Here is a 17,357-nt window from a genome sequence, read left to right on the forward strand (position 1 = left end):
TGCTAGCCTGGATTATACTGTGCATGATTTAGGCCAGAATTTTGTCTAATTTAGAGAGAATCTACACACCATTTCTGGTTTCATTCAGAGCGAGCAAAACACAAAGGGAGGTTGCTGTACTGCTCCTCCAGGAGCCCTGCTCCTCTGCCTTGTGGTGGGACTCCCAGGCACTGTCTTTAGGGTACATCCTTAGACAGCATCCCCATGGACACAGAGCTTGCCCTCTGAAGATGGTCCCACGGTAGAGTCACTTCTATGCACACGTGGCACACCGGTCCTCAGGGTGTCTCTCAGTAGTCCCTCCTAGTACAGCCCTGTGAAAACTGTCCCACTGATGACAAACTTCCCTACTGATGACAGTGCCTGGCACTGTAGCTAGGTTCACTGGGGGAACTCACACACAAATGAACAGGACCTGTGGCCGTCCCCATGGGCACTCCATCTCAACACACCCTAGTTCAAGTGTCGGTTGTGCCAGGTATTTTCTTCAGAGTTGGTGACAGTTTCTCTTTGTGGCCACAGGTGGGCACAGGGCCAGGCGTGGGTTTCAATGTCAACATGGCTTTCACGGGTGGCCTTGAACCACCCATGGGAGACGCCGAGTACCTGGCGGCCTTTAGGTGAGTACCCACTGTTCAACCACAGAGACTGGTCCATCTGAGTCCGGGCAGCCAAGCCAGCTGGGGACTCTGGGGTGAATCTTTGTAGTGCCTCACTACTGCTACCAGTCCCTTCTCTGAGCACCCGATAGGTCCCAGTGGTAAGACCAAGGTGATGGAGAAAAGGGAAGGCTTCTGCTGTGCTGGAAAGTGAGTCACGGAAACTGAGGGGGAAAAGATCACATTCCCTGCTCTCTCCTCCACAAACCCTTGGTGAAAAGAAACTGGAAATGAGTGAAGGAGAGCGGTCCCTCACACCTCGTTGTCTGTGCAGCCGTGGTCCCTCACACTGGCTGCAGGGTGGCTTCTTGTTACAGAATACTGACTTCCATTCTCCACAGTTCTTTTTATTTCCATCAGGCCAGACCGCAGCCAAGAGTGGATGGCTGGTCCTGCCACTTCCTCCTGTTTTACCATGGCAGCTTTCCCCAGCCGCTGTGCACTGTGGAGGCTCCAGGCGGGTCAGCCGTAGCTCAAGAACAGCTCCAGGGCCTGCATAGCCTGCATGGCCTGTAGAGCCTTGGGCTCAAAGGCACTTTTGCTTTTTCTTTCTTTTTTTTTTTTTTTTTAGTATTGTGGATGAGAATGTCATCAGACCTCCAGGGGTCTTCTCTGCCTCTTCTGTAATTCTGGCGTCATGTCTTGACCTCTATGCATATGAAATACATATGTAAAGGCTTTGTGTGCATATAGATATATGTACATGTGTCTGTGTGACCCTGTATGGTACTATATGTCTGTTTGTCTGTCACTCTCTCCCTCTCCCTCTCCCTCCCCTCTGTGTGTGTGTGTGTCTGTATATGCCTATTACTATGTACATATATGCCGTAAGACATAGATCTCTGGAGGTGTGAGCAAGTATGTGTACATGTATATGTTAGTGAGATGTGTCTGTAAAGTTTATATAGACTTGCCATGTGCTCTGTAGCTGTGGTGCCATGTGGTGCCGTCTCAGGGCACTTCCCAGCATATGCCTGCTCATTTAGGAGTAGGTTCCCAGTCCCACTTCCCATTGGAAAGGTGGTTGGGGTCCAGTATGGTAAAGTCTTGGCTGAGTGGGTTTGAGTTACAAATCCCATTTGACATGATTACAAAGGTTTACTGTTGAGCTGTTGGCTAGGTGCAGCAAGGATCGCTCGCTTGCTCAGGCCTTAGAAGCTTCACGCTCACTGAGACCCGCCCCTTTCCTCTGATCCCTGTGGTTGGACCACTGATGTGTGTTCACCTCACTACAAACTTCCCCCCGTCACTGGAAAATCTGTGAAGGCTGAACCTGAGAACCAGGAGTGTCATGCACTCCCCCAATAGCACTGAAGCCTGGCTCTCTCCACAGCACTGGAGATATGAAGTATTTGTGGTGAGAGAGAAAGTCATTGCCCTGTAAGTGGCCTTTATTTCTGAGTGGATACTGTTTGCAGGTCAGGGCCTGTGAAGGCCTCATGGTGGCTATGGTACAGAAAGAAGATAATGCTCTTGGTGACAGTAAATGGAAGCCCTCCACTCAGCAGTCCTTGCAGCCGAGTGGCTGGGCCGGCCTCATCCCTCGTGGGGGGCCTTGCGCTTCACAGGGAGCATTTCTGAGTGTGCCTGCAGTTCTGTGGGCCTGGGCCCCAAGTCTAATCCCTGGTATCCCTGCCCAGGTATCTGCAGTGTCTGACCTTCCTGGCCAGCCTTTGAGGTGAGCCTTCCTTCCTCAGTCACCCTGACATCTGTTCTAGCGTTTGGCAAAGTATATGAATGATAATCCCTTATTGAGGGCACCTTCTAAAGCTTCAATCGCTTCTTTGAAAAGGGAAATTGTTTCAGGTTGTCTTTTTTTTTATTATTGATTTTAATGTAAAGTAGCACTTTGAAGTTCACAATTTATAGTTCCCTGGGCATCAGGTGGGGAAAGAGGGGTCAGAGGCTCGTTCTCCCTTTCTTCTTTAGTCTCCGCCTTTGGGGCCCTTTGGGACAAGGCCTGCCTCAAAGGCAGCACCTTGTTCTTCAGAGCCTACTCCTGCCAGGTCACATTTTCAGGGGATCAAGGCTCTGATGAAGAAAAGATAAGAAAATTGCCCCTAATGAGATCCAGAAGTGACAGGCACTTTCTCCTTGGGCTTAGAGACTTATGAGAGAAAAGGAACCATAATTCAAACCAGGCCTCAAGCCAGACACAGCTTTGAAGTTGTCAGAGCTCAGTCAGAGCACCGTGGGCCAGGAGGCAGTGATGCACTGCCCTTGGCCTCCTGACCTGTCTGCAGTGGCACAGAGTCGTGTGTCATCAGGAAGCTTAACAAAGATGTCAGCAGAGTGTTGTTCTGAGGAGACACTGGCCTCAGACTATAAAGCCGGGTACCCCTCAGTGGGCCTTCAGCCCTCATTCCTATCTACAGCCTGCTGCTGTCGATGCCTTCTCCAAAGAGCTATACGGGTGGTGGTAGTTGTAGTAAGATTACACATATGCCCTGTGAATACACACTCTGCAGGTACCAGCTGTAGTCACCACTGCCTTCTAAATGACTTCACATCTGAGAGACAAGCACTCACTGTGTAGAGATTTGGTCAAACCATCAACTCCCTTTATAGAGGTGGTTGCAGTTCATCATGGCACCCCTCTGCTTCCTTAGTTAGAATTTCAGCAAGCATAGTAAGTGGTGGTGGTCTTAGAAGTCAAGATGTAAGAAGCACAAAGCTCAGCATGGGAAGGGCATGAATCAGCAACCTCTCTGGATCTGCTTACCTCACAGAGAAACCAGGGATAAAGTTTATGTACATCTGTGATGCAGAGGTTGGCTCTCAACCACCAGGGGCTGCAGAAGACCCCCAGAGGTGAGGTTCAGGCCAGGTATTATCATCCCCAAAGAAATTGCCTGCTCACTTTAATCCTGAGGCATGCTGTCAAAGGTTCCCTCCTGCTAAATAATAAGTGACCTGTCTACTGTGGCCTGGGTAAAAGACTGAGTCCATGGAATCGAGAGGAACTGAAGTTGATGTGAGTGTGGGCAACATGATACTTGTGGAAGGTTGAGCAGCACCAGGCTAGACTCAAAAGAGCAGATTTGGGTATATAGCAGAGAATATTCTAGATGGGGACATTTTTCTAGGAAGTGTCTTGAGTTGGCATTTAGAAATCTAGGAAAAACAGGTTTGGTGCATTAGGACAGAATGTTTTACGTGTAAAGAAGTGAGGACCCTTCTATGGCTCCTTAGCGACTGGAGATGGATCAGAGAGAAAGTTAGACCAGTTAGGCCAGAATAGCTTCCCATGAGCCCAAGCCTTTGCCAGAGTGAGGTTGCACCACACACATAGTCTGTTTAGATGAGTGGGAGGAGGTACTGAAAACCAGAGGAAGCCTATGGAGGAAAGGCAAGCTCTCCAGTAAGGGGGTGCCAGCCTCGGCAGTCTGGGTAGGCTTGCTATAGTGAGCATGTGGCCATCAGAGTAAGCAGGGGGTTGAGAGGACATGGACCTTGGTGGCTTTGCTGTGTGACATTGACTCCTGGGTGGTGACAGGACTGGATGGGGAGACACGGGTTGGTGTCATGGTGCCCTGGTATGGCAGCCATCAGCCTGGATTAAGTTTGAAAGATAAGTTCAGTGGCTCTCCTAGTTGATGCTCTGGGGCTCCCAATGAGCAGGAGCTAGGAACACTTGCTCTCATGTGGGAGGGAACCTAATTGTTGAGGCACTTACTTAGTGTGCATTTCTGAGCTGTCTCCTGTATGCATTCTGCCCTCTAATAAGACATTGGATGTGTGACTGTGAACCCCTAGACTATGCCTGGTACTGGCCTTTTTTCCGTGACATGCAGTTTGGGCCTGTATCTCTTCCAGTGCAGCAAGGAGCCTCACCTTTCACCAAGCAAGGCACAGTGCAGACAGATATGGGCATGTGTCCTATGCGTGAGAGCCACATGCCAGAGCTGCAGAGGTGGGACGGTCGGTGGGAAAGCAGGGCCCACAACAGTACTGGTAACAAAGGTTGCCTGAGCTGCAGAAGAGACGTTCATCATACAACATGCATCACACAGCTACATAGGATCACTCCACGTGCCTCAGAGAAGCCACTGCATTCTACATCCGAGTACCTATGGGGTCCTTGTTCCCTCCCCACAGCAAGGGATGAACCATGGTCACATTTCCAGCCCTCTCAGAGCTCTGCCCACCTTGACTCATTTCTCCTTCCTTTAGGCAGATGGTAAATTGGTCTGCTGTCTTGGGAAGCCTTGCCTCCCTGCCCTCAATCTCAAACTCACAAATACACACGTAATGCACAAAAGGATGGAGAGGGGGCCCACAACAAATAATTGATATTCTATTTCAGAAACAAGGTTGATGCTTTCAAAACTTATTTTGGGAAGTAAAATGTAAACTCAGTTTCCCATTTTCTTCGAATGCCAGTTAAATAGGGATATTCTTTGAGGTTCTTTCCTACAAAGTCCTGGGTAGGAGACACATCCACAATATAACAGAGACTGTCCAGCTGATATACAGAAAAAGCCATGTTCCAACAAGGAGCAAAGACATTCCTGTAGTGTCATAAATGGTTGCTGGACACACCCTCTGACACATACTTTACATTCAGAGCCATCTCAGTTATCCTAGCTTCAGCACATTTTCAAAGTCAGCTGAGAAAACACCGAGCCTGGGACATCCAGAGATTGTGCGTCTGCTAACATCCGCTGCTGCTGTATACAGGGGCCACGTTAGCTCCAGCCTGGGAATGGTTTGTTTCATTTTGGTTGGCTTCTGGACCATAACACACAGAAATTGTAAGCATCAGTACTCTTGGTATGAGCTCCTTTTAATAATGATTTTAGCAGAACATTCTTTGCAGCAGATAATTAGATATTAAATAGCTTAGCTATACTTCAAAGGTAAATACTAAAGCTCTCCATATACACTTGTTGGAGTGATTAGCAAAAGGCACACTTGGGACAAAGAGCTGTGGTTTTACTTGGAACGAAATTGGCTTGGCTTTAAAATCCCTGTCAAACCCATGATAGGTTCTAGTATTCTGAAGATAGGAGTTCTGTGACAATGTCTTCATTGAGTAGTTAGTTAAGATGTCTCCTTGTTATGATGCTATAACAGCCACTGTCCAGACATCTTGTCAGTTCAGCATCTCATACCCCCAAGGAAAACCCAAGACTCAGGCCTGCAAACCACACCCTGAGGAGACAAACCCACACCATGCAATAATGTCAGTCACATGGGAGCCAAAGAATCCAGTGGCAGTCTCCACCCTGTGACTAACTACAACATGAACTTGCTTCTGACCATTGTGGTAGGTTTCTAGACAAATTCCAGTGGATGCACGGGGTAAATGCTCACTTAAATGCTTTGTACCAATGAAATGACAGTCTCATGTGCCTTTGTTACAGCAGAGCATACTGACAGCTGTGTAGTCTAAGGCCAAGGTCCTTCACTGAAGAGCATGACATGTCATGCAGATGAGTCCAGGGCACAGATCTGCTACCATAGCCCCTGGGTGGAATCCACCAGTTTACATCTTTCCTAATCATCTGTGGTTGCTGCTTTGATACCACAGGGCATCTGTACCCTGTCTCACCCAAGACTAAAAGATTTCCTGCCCAGACATTTACCAGTCTGTTGGCCGTCATCTGTGGGTTAGCTGGATGTGTCCTGCACTCTATCAGTGGTCCACAGGACCCCCAAGGTGCAGACTGGCTTTTGGAAAGTCCCTTTAGCCTGAAACAAGCAATTCCAGGAGACACTATGCTGTCTACACCTCCAGAGCAGCAGAAGCCTAATCCCTCCACAGTTGTCCCACTTTGTCCTGGGACACCTGGAATACCTGTGTAGGTTCCAGTTACCTGGGGTTGAATGTGTATATTTTTTAGGAGACCTGTGCATACCGACCAAAGCCAAGCCAACTGAAGTAGCGTGTAAGACCACACCACATCACTGTGCTCTGCCTTTCTCTATCTGTCCTGTCTCTGGGAGCTCCAGGATATACAGAATGTATTCTACCACCCTGAAATCAGGGGAAGTGGCAGCCAAGGTGTGACCTAGAATCATTCCTCTGAGTTGGTCCCATTGTATTATGAGTGTATTTTGGCTAAAGTTGGTACTTGCTAATTTTGATAGGTAAGAGAGGTTGAAGAAGAAAGTGGGGTTGATTGTTATTTTGGCAGTTAAGTGCATGGTAGTAGGAGGAACCATAGTGCATCTGTCTTTCCCTCCTATGTGCTCCTGCATGCACACTGTTTATAAAGGCCCACCACATGTGCTAGAAAGGATATGAGACACAGTTGTCTTCTAGGTGGGACAGAGTAAGTGAAGTAGCTTCACAAACAGGTAGCCCAGAAAGATGCCAAGTGCCCCAACAGGCTCGCAGCCCTACCTGTGCAGTCACATGACCAAACAACACAATCACCTTTCGCATTTGCTCCAGGAGCACAGAACACTCCTGCTAGAGCCGTGAGACCACAGATATCTGCCTCTCAGGGTCCCTGCTGGCCCCCAAAAGGACACTGAAAGTTGGAGTTGACCACTCCTCATCTAATGAAGCAATCTGTTTGTGGCCCTACACCATGGCTTGGCCGTGGCTGATGGGTTTCATGTTGAGAGGTAGATGGCTTGAGCATTGAACTCCTCAGTGGTGCTCATGTTTACACAGTCCTCCCAACTGATATCAGTTTACCCTTTTGACATTCTGTGAGTCAACTTTTCTCTTTAATTCACTGTCATACATATATAGATGGCCATCAATTATGGGCCCAGATCTCTGTTAGGTATTTGGGAAGCCTGTATGGACTGCACCCCATCAGGGCTGCAGAAAGCTAGCCAGGGCCTGCGTCTTCTCAGCATTGTGTAGATCCTGATTACTTCCTTCTTTTTTGGGACAAAGCAGCTTAAGGAAGGAAGGGCGTATTTAGACTCACAGGTCAAGGGTATCATGGCCAAAAAGTCAGCAGCCAGAGCTTGCGGCATGAGCTTATACTGTATTTACAGTCAGGAAGCAGGGAAGAGGGGCATGTAGGTGTCAGCCTGCTTGGCAGTCCAGAGCCCCAGCTTATAGGATGGTGTCAGCCTCATTTGGTGTACCTTAGCCCAGTAGCTAATTTAATCTAGATAATCCATCATGCACATGTCCAGTGGATTTTCTCCACAATTCTAGATTTTGTCAGGTTGACATCAGTAGTAGTCATCTCAATGTGCCTTACTTAGATGAGAACCCTGAAAAGTATGTTCTTGTTGTGAGGAAGGGAGGGGGCATTTGCATTGATTTCTTTCCAATTCCACTGGAGCCACCAGATCTTGGCCCACTAACCAATGGGGGATTGGAAAGCAGGTGCGTGCCACAAGCCTCAGAGAACAATGTATTTGGCAGTTACAGTCTTTCCCGCCCATGTCCTTCTCCGATCCAGTGATGCCCTCTCTTGTCTTTTGCAGAACGGTGGTCATGCCAATTGCAAATGAATTTGCCCCAGATGTGGTACTGGTGTCATCGGGTTTCGATGCTGTGGAGGGCCACCCCACACCTCTTGGAGGGTACAATCTTTCTGCCAAATGTAAGTAGCCAGAGGTTACCTGTCCCACTTTCATGTCTCCTCACACCATAATTGTTTGTGTTCCCTGTGAGGCAGTAAGAGGGATCTCATATTTCTTACTCAGTACAAATGTGTGCACACAGCCATCAGCAATCCCTGAGCAGCAGGAGGCAGAGAGTTGAAAGTCACAAGCTCTACCCTTAGGACAGAAACTCAAAAGAGCATCAAATTCACAAAGGCATGCATCAGTTCTGTCAGCTGTACTGTGGGCATGAGCTGTTCTCCAGCTATCAGAGGATGGCCCAGTCCTACCTAGCTGACATGTGCTTGGTGCTGAATTTTGTTCTCTGCTTGAGGAGTAGGCCTTCTAATCTTTATAGGCTTTAGAGCTAGAGAAGGAACCAACTAAGAGGCCTTGTATCATATAGTTTCTTCTTCCCACAGAAGAACTTGCTGGCACTGCCTCTGGCCCTGGCCTCTGGGCTATGGTACCTTGGGTCACACAGTGGCCTGGCTGTGTTACCCAGCCATGCTGATCAGGAGCAACAGGCAGCCTAGGGTCCTGAAACTGCACAAGGGCCTTCCTCAGTCAAGGTCCTGGCATCCTGGAGCTGCTCTCCTCTCTGCCCATCAGTGCAGCTAATCACAGTGTAGTCTGCCTCTCAGCTTCACCATGGTGGATGTGGACCCAGCAAGGGAATAATGAGACAGGAGGTGCCCTTTGGGGTACCAGTGCCTCTCTTCTGTCATTGCTCCTGCTGTGGGGTTGCACAGGGGCAGAGAGTATCCATGTACCACAGTCTCTGTAACCCCAAAGCCAGTATCAATGTTTCCATCAGAGACACATGGGTTTGCCATCTCTAGCTTCTCACAGCAAGCAGAAGATACAGCCTAGTGTGGATCTGAATCTGGTCTTGTGAGTGGGCTGGTTATTAGACCTTCCCTAGTGCCTAACCTGCATCAGCCTGTCTGACTATGCATAGCTTCCCCATGCCCAGCAAGTGATATGTGTTGGCTGTGAAAACAGAGAAGACCATGTGACCCTAGATGGACGCAGATAGCCAGACACGGATGTGGGAACGCTCTGTGACCACACACAGCATTGACATGGGCATGCTGCCTTCCACTTGTATATGTATGTGCACTGTATATCAGATATCCAGGAACAGGTAGTGCAAAGCCTTAGATGGAGAAGACACAGCACTGAAACCAAAATCCAGTCAATCCAAAAGCCAAACTGATGACTGTGTTAAGCTAGCCTCTGTTATGTACCCCTATGTTCATAGGGGTGCTGAGGGGAGTATTTGGAGTGATCCACTCACGTGTTCCTCTGTCTTTGCAGGTTTCGGGTACTTGACAAAACAGCTGATGGGCTTAGCTGGTGGCCGGATAGTGCTGGCCCTTGAGGGAGGCCATGACCTGACAGCCATCTGTGATGCTTCTGAAGCATGTGTTTCTGCTCTGCTGGGAAATGAGGTATGGAGTGGTCAGGGTCCTGCAGGCTATGCCTCACCACAGGCAAAAGACTGCTGCAAAGACCTCAGATGGTAGAAGGCGTCTGCCTCCCACCTGAGTGGGCAGTTCACCCAGCATTGGGCTGCAGCTATCACCCAGTCCATGGACTAAGAGATGAGCAGGAGGGACAGAGCAGGCCCAGGGCGCAGAGGTGCTCGCTACAGCATGTTCAGCCTTCCTGTTTCACTCATGTTAAGGATAATGTGCTAGCCAGGCCTCGTGTTACTCCTCAGATCTCCAGTATTGTCAGGTTTCTGGGAGTTTGTCTGCATGCTTGGGTGTAGTCAGCATGCTCAAGCTGAGTAGAGCTTAGGGCTGGGCTGGGACCTCTTTGCCCAGCTATCATTTACCTGTGCATTCAGGAGCAATGGGTTAGGCTTCTGCACTGCCCCACTGGTACTGCAGGGAAGTCAGGGACATTGGCCTGCATAGTAATCTTCAGTGGATCAGTCACATGAAGCTTTTGAGGGTAAAGTAGAGTGAGCACCATGTGGGTTCCCTCCCACTGTGCCTGATGAAGACCCCTTGTTGACATTCTAGCTCCTGGTGTTAATAGCTGCACCCAGCATAGACCCAGTACAGATTCAGGTTAGAATGAAGATGACGTTGTCGCATAACCCTGGAATCCCCTAATATATGTGGTATAACTGACACAACCTTCATGGAAGAATTCCCAAATCTGTATCTGTCTAGGTCAATGGTTCTCAACCTTCCTAATGCTGTATTAAAGGAACTCTTTTATACAATTCCTCAGAGTGTGGTGATCCCCAATCATAAAGTTACTATTTTCGTTGCTACTTTATAACCATAACTTAGCTATTATTATGAATTGTAATATAAATCTCTATTTTCCAATGGTCATTGCTGACCCTGTGAAAGGGCCATTCTGCCCCCCAGAGGGGTCACGACCCATAGGTTAAGAACCACTGGTCTAGGCCTCTCTGGCTGGAACGTGAATTTGTTACCCAATGTACGTATGTGATTTTTGCTTCATAGGTCTTGATCACGTTGAACCCTTGTGGGTAGGTTAGGTGCTAGGAAGGAGTGAGCCCAGAATGAGGAGCTCAGTACTGGAGCCTGCGTCCCAGGGGCTGCTGGGTCTGTACCCTCTGGCATCCCAGACCTCAAGTGTCACATGCAAGCCCCTCAGCTTCAGGATGATAGTGGCAAGTGAGTCAGCAACTCCGAGGTCTGCAGCCCCTGCTGCCCCTGTTCTTCAGGGCTTGTGAAACTGCTGCCCTAAGTACTGCATCAGGAGTTCTTGAGCTGTCCCCACCACGTTGGCCATGGTCTAGATGGCTCCTAATGAAGACCCTCTCTTACCAGCTTTGTCAACACCTGCCAGCCCAGGGTTGGCCCATGTGACACAGAGCTTCTAGAGCTAGAAGGGAGTTGTCAGAAGTTCACAGACTACCACAGACTCATAGTCAAGGGCATCATCTGTGTGCTGTGCTCTGCAAGTCTCGTTCTAAGAGGGGAAAGGGTAGGAGGGGGAGTGAAATTGCTGCCTCACTATGTATGGCTTGTAAGCTTCTGGAACCAAATGCTTATTCCCCACCCCCACCCCCACCCCCACCCCCACCCCCACGGACACCATTACGAGAGAAACCCTACAAGTTACACCTCACTACAACTCTGCCCCTATGCCATCAGTGGGATGCTCCTTCATCAAAGGAAGTGGGTATATACCTTAGCCAAGTCTTTCCTTCAGGGCCTGGGTACATTGACCAAACTCTGAGCCACCCCCCTACTTCCTAGTCTCATGGATGCCAAGCCTCCCTGTCCTCCATTGTAGCTGACATGAGAGAACCTTCTAAACTCAAACAGAGAGCAGGTATTTGAGGGGCGAGTCAGAGACAGCAGTCAGCCACAAGTGTCCCCAACACTGTGCAGGCTCAGAGCACTGGCACAGTGGGAAGCCAGGCACCCGTGGGTGCTCAGAGCACTGGCAGGGTGTCAGCTTGCAACTGTACTCAGTGCTACAGGAAGCCTAGGGATGGCAGCCAAGCCAAGGTTCCCACAGCGTACTGCATATCCTGACCCTACTGCGGGATGCAGGGAACTGGAGTTCAGAGACATGGGCACTGGTCAGGGGTCTGTGGCTCAATGGAGGACTCTTGTGCATCTTGGTGTCATTCTGTATATATCCCAATATTCCATATATATCCCAATATTCCGTATATATCCAGAGGAGAGGGGCTGGATAGTGTGAGAGGACAGGGTAACTAGGAGACAGCAGGGAGACCAACAAGGAGAGGCTGAGCTCAGAAAGCTAGGATGCAGCAAAGAAGGAATTGGGGAGGAGGCGCATGAGCGAAGGGTATGTCTGAATTCCTGAGCTTCAGGGAAGGGGGGCTCAGCCTACAGCTGGTCGTTTGACACTGAAGAAGGCAAGAAGAGATAGCCAGAGCTGTGGCCTCCACCACATGTTGAGGAAGTTTGATGTGATGCTCAGGAGAGCGACCAGCTGGAAGTCCAGCCCTGACCAGATTAGGCAGGTACCTTGGTACTTGGGTACTTCAACCAACAAGACAGTAGAGGATCTCCCAGAGGAGCAGAACAGGAGGCTGAGGTCACTTAGAGCACTGAGCACAGAACCTCAGTCCAGGTTCAGAATCAGATCAGCAGGAAGCTAGCACTACTGAGCTAGCTTTTTTTTTTTTTTTTTTTGCTAATGGCCAGTGGAAAGGAAGGGAGCCTATCACTCAAATGGGCTTCTTGAGGAGGTATTGAGAATGAGGCTCCAGGACACACACATACAGAGGCGCACATGTTCGTGTGTGTGTGTGTGTGTGTGTGTATGTGTGTGTGTGTGTGCAAGTGCTATTGAAGTAGGCCCTGGACACCCTGCACCCTCAACTCCCAACCCTAAGAACCTACAAATGAAACTGCATGTCTTAGGGAAAGAAGGTGATGACTCAAAGCAGATACTTACAGATGCTTGCTGAATGTAACCATCTCCAACCAAGCACTACAGAAGAGTAAATTATTCGCAAGTCTGCAGTGACATACATGAGCTACTCACACAATTGTCACAAGCAAGAGTAAGTCGCAGGCTGCATACAGCCTTGTGGGGCTGGTAGGCTGGTGTCTCCGGTCAAGAGTAAAGTAACTGAACTCTATGTGTCTACCACATGAGGGACCTAGCAACCCCTCAAGCTACATGCCAGTGGCAAACCTGGGAGATGAGCACGGGCTCAGGGTAAGGCCCACGAGTGTGTGGCCAGAGCTGTCTTGCAGAGTGCAGGAGAGCTGCACTCCAAAAGTAGGGTCTAGATCCACCCAGTGGATTGGCTCCGAGCTGTCCCTGTGGAGGCTCACAGCAGCTAGTTAGGGCTCTGGGCAGGTGGGGTGGAGGACAGCTGACTCTCCCATCCTGACAGTTGTCCCTTGTCGTAGACAGTGTTCATTGTAATCTCAGATGTCCTTCTCTCTGGCTTGTGGGTCCCACCACCCCAGATGGAATCCTGTGCCTTTGAAAGCCCAGACCATTTCTTGCCTTTGCCATAGTTGAAATATGACTGATGTATATATCCAGCCCTTGCTGAAGTGTTAAGACTCTCAGTGCTAGGTACTTTAAGTTACAATAAAGAGCTTGACTTTTGCCCCAGGCCTGTTGTTCCCCATACATTTGCTCTTCTGGTGGAAAAAAGCACTAGTTTTATTAAGGGCTGTTTAAAATTTCATGGATGCACAAAAGTTGGACAGAGACTCAGTCTGCCCCGCAGCCTTTGATGAAGGTCGATAGACAGTCTGTTGGGCAGTCTGGCAACTACATGCTGGGCAGCCAGCTGTGGATAATAGTGATGGCCTGCAGTGAGCTCGACTGCCAGAGGAGACAGAGTGGCCAGCTGTGCAGGTCTGGGCAGCTGCACTGTGGGTGTCACTTATGGATCAGCATGGCTGGGAGCCAGTTCAGAGTACCTCTGTTCACAGCCACAGTGGAAGTCATGCCCGGTGTGCATGCTGCATGTTAAATGCTGTGTGGACTCCACTGTGTGCAGCCAGGCATGTGGACTCCATGGCCTTCCACGGATGGTGGGACAGGGCAGTGGCAAAGATTATCTGCCCTGTGAGAGATGTTCTGAAGGCTAGCATGTGTTGTTCATTCTTCTGTGACATTTCAGGGTTCACAGGCCCATATCATTTCTAGCCCAATCCCAGAGCTGGAAGATGTTCAGGAGGAAGACATAAGACGAGAGATTTAAGGATGTTCATTCATGAGTTCGGCCTCTAGTCATGGTGAAGCTCCTATGCTGTAAAATACAAATATGGAAAGGCCTGGCAAGCATGATGAGCGATTGTGCACGTGTGTTGTGTGTAACAAGCGGAGGTGGCTCCAGCTGAGGGTCCAATGCTTCCGTCAGGTTGTTGCCACATTACACATAGGTACCATGTGAGCTTTCATACAGTCACACGCACACTTCACTTCAGACATCTTAGCCACATACAGCCATCTGTGACTTGTGTCTGGTCCCCTCCTACCTGCACAAGTGTTGTCCCCCACTGGCCATTCACTATGATGGGTCTGCACCTCATAAGGACTCCCCACATGGCTACAACCAGTCTGTCTGAAATGTAGGACACTGGTGACATGCTCCTTCCTGGCTGGCTACCTTCCAACCTTCTTAATATCCTGTCTAATCTGAGGAAGCCCCACATCCCCTATAACCTTTCTACCGAAGACTTGCCCCAGGCTCCCCTGGGCAACAAGATGCCGCCAGGACTAGCATGTTTGCTGTCTTAGGAAGATCCACCAATATTCCTGATTAGGCCAGTGCTATCCCACAGAAGACAAGAGAAAGGTGATCGGAGTGCTGTCCTGTCATCCTGTCTCAAGTGAGTCGCGTGCGTGGAGGAGGAGACTCCTGCTCCCTTCTCCCCTTGCCATGCACTAGCTTTGGTCTCTGGCCCACAGAGCCTCGCATCAATCTGCACAGCAGATCTGTGCTCGAACCATTTTACCAGACAGGCTTGGGAGGCCCCTCCAAGCTGTGTTGTGGTGCCATGGCTCTCTTGGGAAAGCTGAGCTTGAGCTTGGCCTCCAGATCCCAGAGTTGGCTTCTGCATGGGGCCTGTGTGGGCCTCCATTATAGAACAAGACCAGGTCCTCTAACCTTTTTTCAAAGGGAACCATAAATTTTAGTTCTGTTATAATTTATGTGCTGGTTTGTTTTTGTTTTTTTCCCCAAAACTCAAAATTTACTCATCCTGTTCTGAAGGTTTTTCATGTTCACAGGAAAGACCTATGTCCACAGTGATTACCTGATCACAAATACACACTTAGGCCCTGCTGTGTCACCAACAGTTCCTGACATTGAGCTGTTTTCTTTGCCAGGCAGATAGGTCCTGTTTTGCTATTGCCGCGTGGAGAGGCTAGACCTGCAGCTTCTCAGAGAAGGGAACAACCCTGAGGAGCAGGTCTGAGGAACAGCATCTGCTGGCCCTGGGGCTGAACGCATGTCGTCTGGGTGCCCTTGGAGAACTAGACAGATCTTCTAGGCCTGGAAGGGGGTCAGACAGAGACTCAGTGGAAGAGCTCCTCTGCAGAGGAGGGGGCTAAAGCCATATGCAAATGGTTCCCTTGATGTGGAGGTGTGCAAGATGAAACTGATGCAGGCAGGGACCAGTGGATGAGAGGGAGCCTCAGAAGGCAGCTTGGGCTCCTGGGTGTGGGGTCAAACACTGGTTCAGAGAATATCTGTCCTCCTTGGAAGTAAGAGAAAGGCGTGGTCTGGCTTGGAGGGGGTGAGAATATGAGAAAATGTCCAGACTGAAACCAGCTAGCCCTATGGCCACAGACTCACCAAGAACCCATTGGCCTGAACACGTGCTCTTATAAGGATTGACATCCTGGGGCCAACCAGAGAAAGATCTGGAGGACAGAGGGATCTAGTGATTCCCCCATTGCTGGAATCTGCTTAAGACGGAAGTTTATGACCTCCTGCCTAGGCCCAGATGCCCCAGCAAAGTGAGCGACATTCTGAAAGCACAGACTCAAGTCCTTGGAGCTGGGTCAGGGCAAGGGCCTTAGGTTACAGCCTCGGAAGTGAGTCTATTCCTAAACCACTGACACTGCGACTCTGTGACTCTGTGACAAAGACAGTGGAGAACCCTACTGTGGTTCTGAATCTACCACCCTGACAAAGGGTTTGCTCACATACCTGACAGAGGCCTCTGCTAATTAGAAGCCTGGCAGTAGATCGGTGAATTAGTCTGCCTTCAGGATGACAACCCTTTGACCCCCACAGAGCAGAGCTTGGACCAGGCAGTTACAGCAGCCTCCATGATGTTGAGTCGTAGGTAACTCCAAAGGCAGAGCAGGGCCACTTCCTGTGGGTTAGGTGTAGATCCGGAGCAAGGAGAAGGAACAAAAGGAAACCCTGGGCTCTTTGGACACAGTTATATCAGTTTCCTGATAAAACTCAACTGGAAATTCAGTGTGCAGCTAGAGCCCAGAAGAGGAGCTGGCTGCAAGCCTGCTGCTGGTGTTTGGCCAATAGGGTGTGGCAGAGAGGCCTGAGTCAGGGTTCCTGGAAAGAATGGACGTGCCTTCGCTCCTGAGAAGGGAGGGGCAGTGCTCCTGTGGACGGTTGACCCAGGGCCCTGACTGTCAGGCTGAGGCCTGAGCTCACAGGACTAATGCATAGATTCCAGGATCTAGAAGGGATGTAAGTGTTTCTTTCCAGGAGTTTTGCTTTGACAAGAGAGAGTGAGGATGGAAGACTCATATACTGCCAACCATGAAAAGCAAGTGACATTTGAGTGGTTCTGACTGGCCTTGGGTGCCCATGAGAATCTCTTCCTGAGTTCCAGTGTAGAAAGCACAGCTAGGTAGACCCACACTAGAGCAGACATCATCTTGTGAGCCTCATTTCAGGTCAGCCGTCGGGAAGGCTGCCAGGTGTGCTGTGGCAGAGCCAGTGCAGGGGACCCTGCAGAAGCAGCTCCACGCAGCTTTCCTCGGCCTCTGAAACCTGGGATGTGTGTCAGGAGGCCACACTAAGTGTTGGATCAGAGCCTGTCACTCGGCTCTGCTGTTCCTCATAGCTCTGTCCCCACTGTCCGTGCGGCACTTGCTTTGTGATTGCCGCACGGCGTCTCCCTGGGTTATATAATGCTGGGGGCCACGTCTTGTGCACTGATAGATTCCAGGTTTCCAGAGCTGTAATTAGCACTTTCTAGATTGCTCAATAAATAGCTTTGAATCCAGGAACAACCACACGGCTTTTGCTCCTGCGGCTCTGGTGCACTGTATGAGGGCGAGCTGTGCTTCTAATATTCATTTCTGTTGAGAATTGCTTTGACTGCACGGTGCCTCTGTGTTTCCAGCTGAATTTCCGGACTGTGTAATGAATGTCATCGGAATTTAGATAGGAACTACGTTAAGTCTGAAGATAGCTTTCAGTAATACAACCGTTGCCGAGTTTCCCAATTGATGAATGTGGACAGTCTTTCCATTTCTGGGCTTTTTTGCTTCACTGTTGCATGACTTCCGTTATAGCTGTATCTCACATCTTTATTTTCAGTTTTGAACAGACTTATGAATAGAATTATTTTTTGTTTTTTCCTTAGCAGATTTGTTAATGTATACTTAAAAGTACTGATTTCTATGTTGACTTTTGTATCTTCTTTTGCTTACGGTATTTATCAGATCCAAGAATTTTTTGGTAGAGTCTTTAAA

General features: G+C 49.4%; 1 protein-coding gene across 8 annotated transcripts in view; it reads left to right on the plus strand.

Moving 5' to 3' along the window:
• The window catches only part of Hdac4 (histone deacetylase 4), a 246,455-nt gene that overhangs the window by 217,448 nt on the left and 11,650 nt on the right, over positions 1-17,357 (plus strand). For all 8 annotated transcript variants that reach the window (XM_052192276.1, XM_052192275.1, XM_052192279.1 and 5 more), the window contains 3 exons: positions 523-620; positions 8,061-8,179; positions 9,501-9,634. In XM_052192276.1, coding sequence (XP_052048236.1) covers positions 523-620; positions 8,061-8,179; positions 9,501-9,634 — 351 coding nt within the window. The remainder of the gene's footprint in view (positions 1-522; positions 621-8,060; positions 8,180-9,500; positions 9,635-17,357) is intronic.

The sequence above is a fragment of the Apodemus sylvaticus genome, chromosome 9, assembly GCF_947179515.1.
Source record: "Apodemus sylvaticus chromosome 9, mApoSyl1.1, whole genome shotgun sequence".
NCBI lineage: Eukaryota > Metazoa > Chordata > Mammalia > Rodentia > Muridae > Apodemus > Apodemus sylvaticus.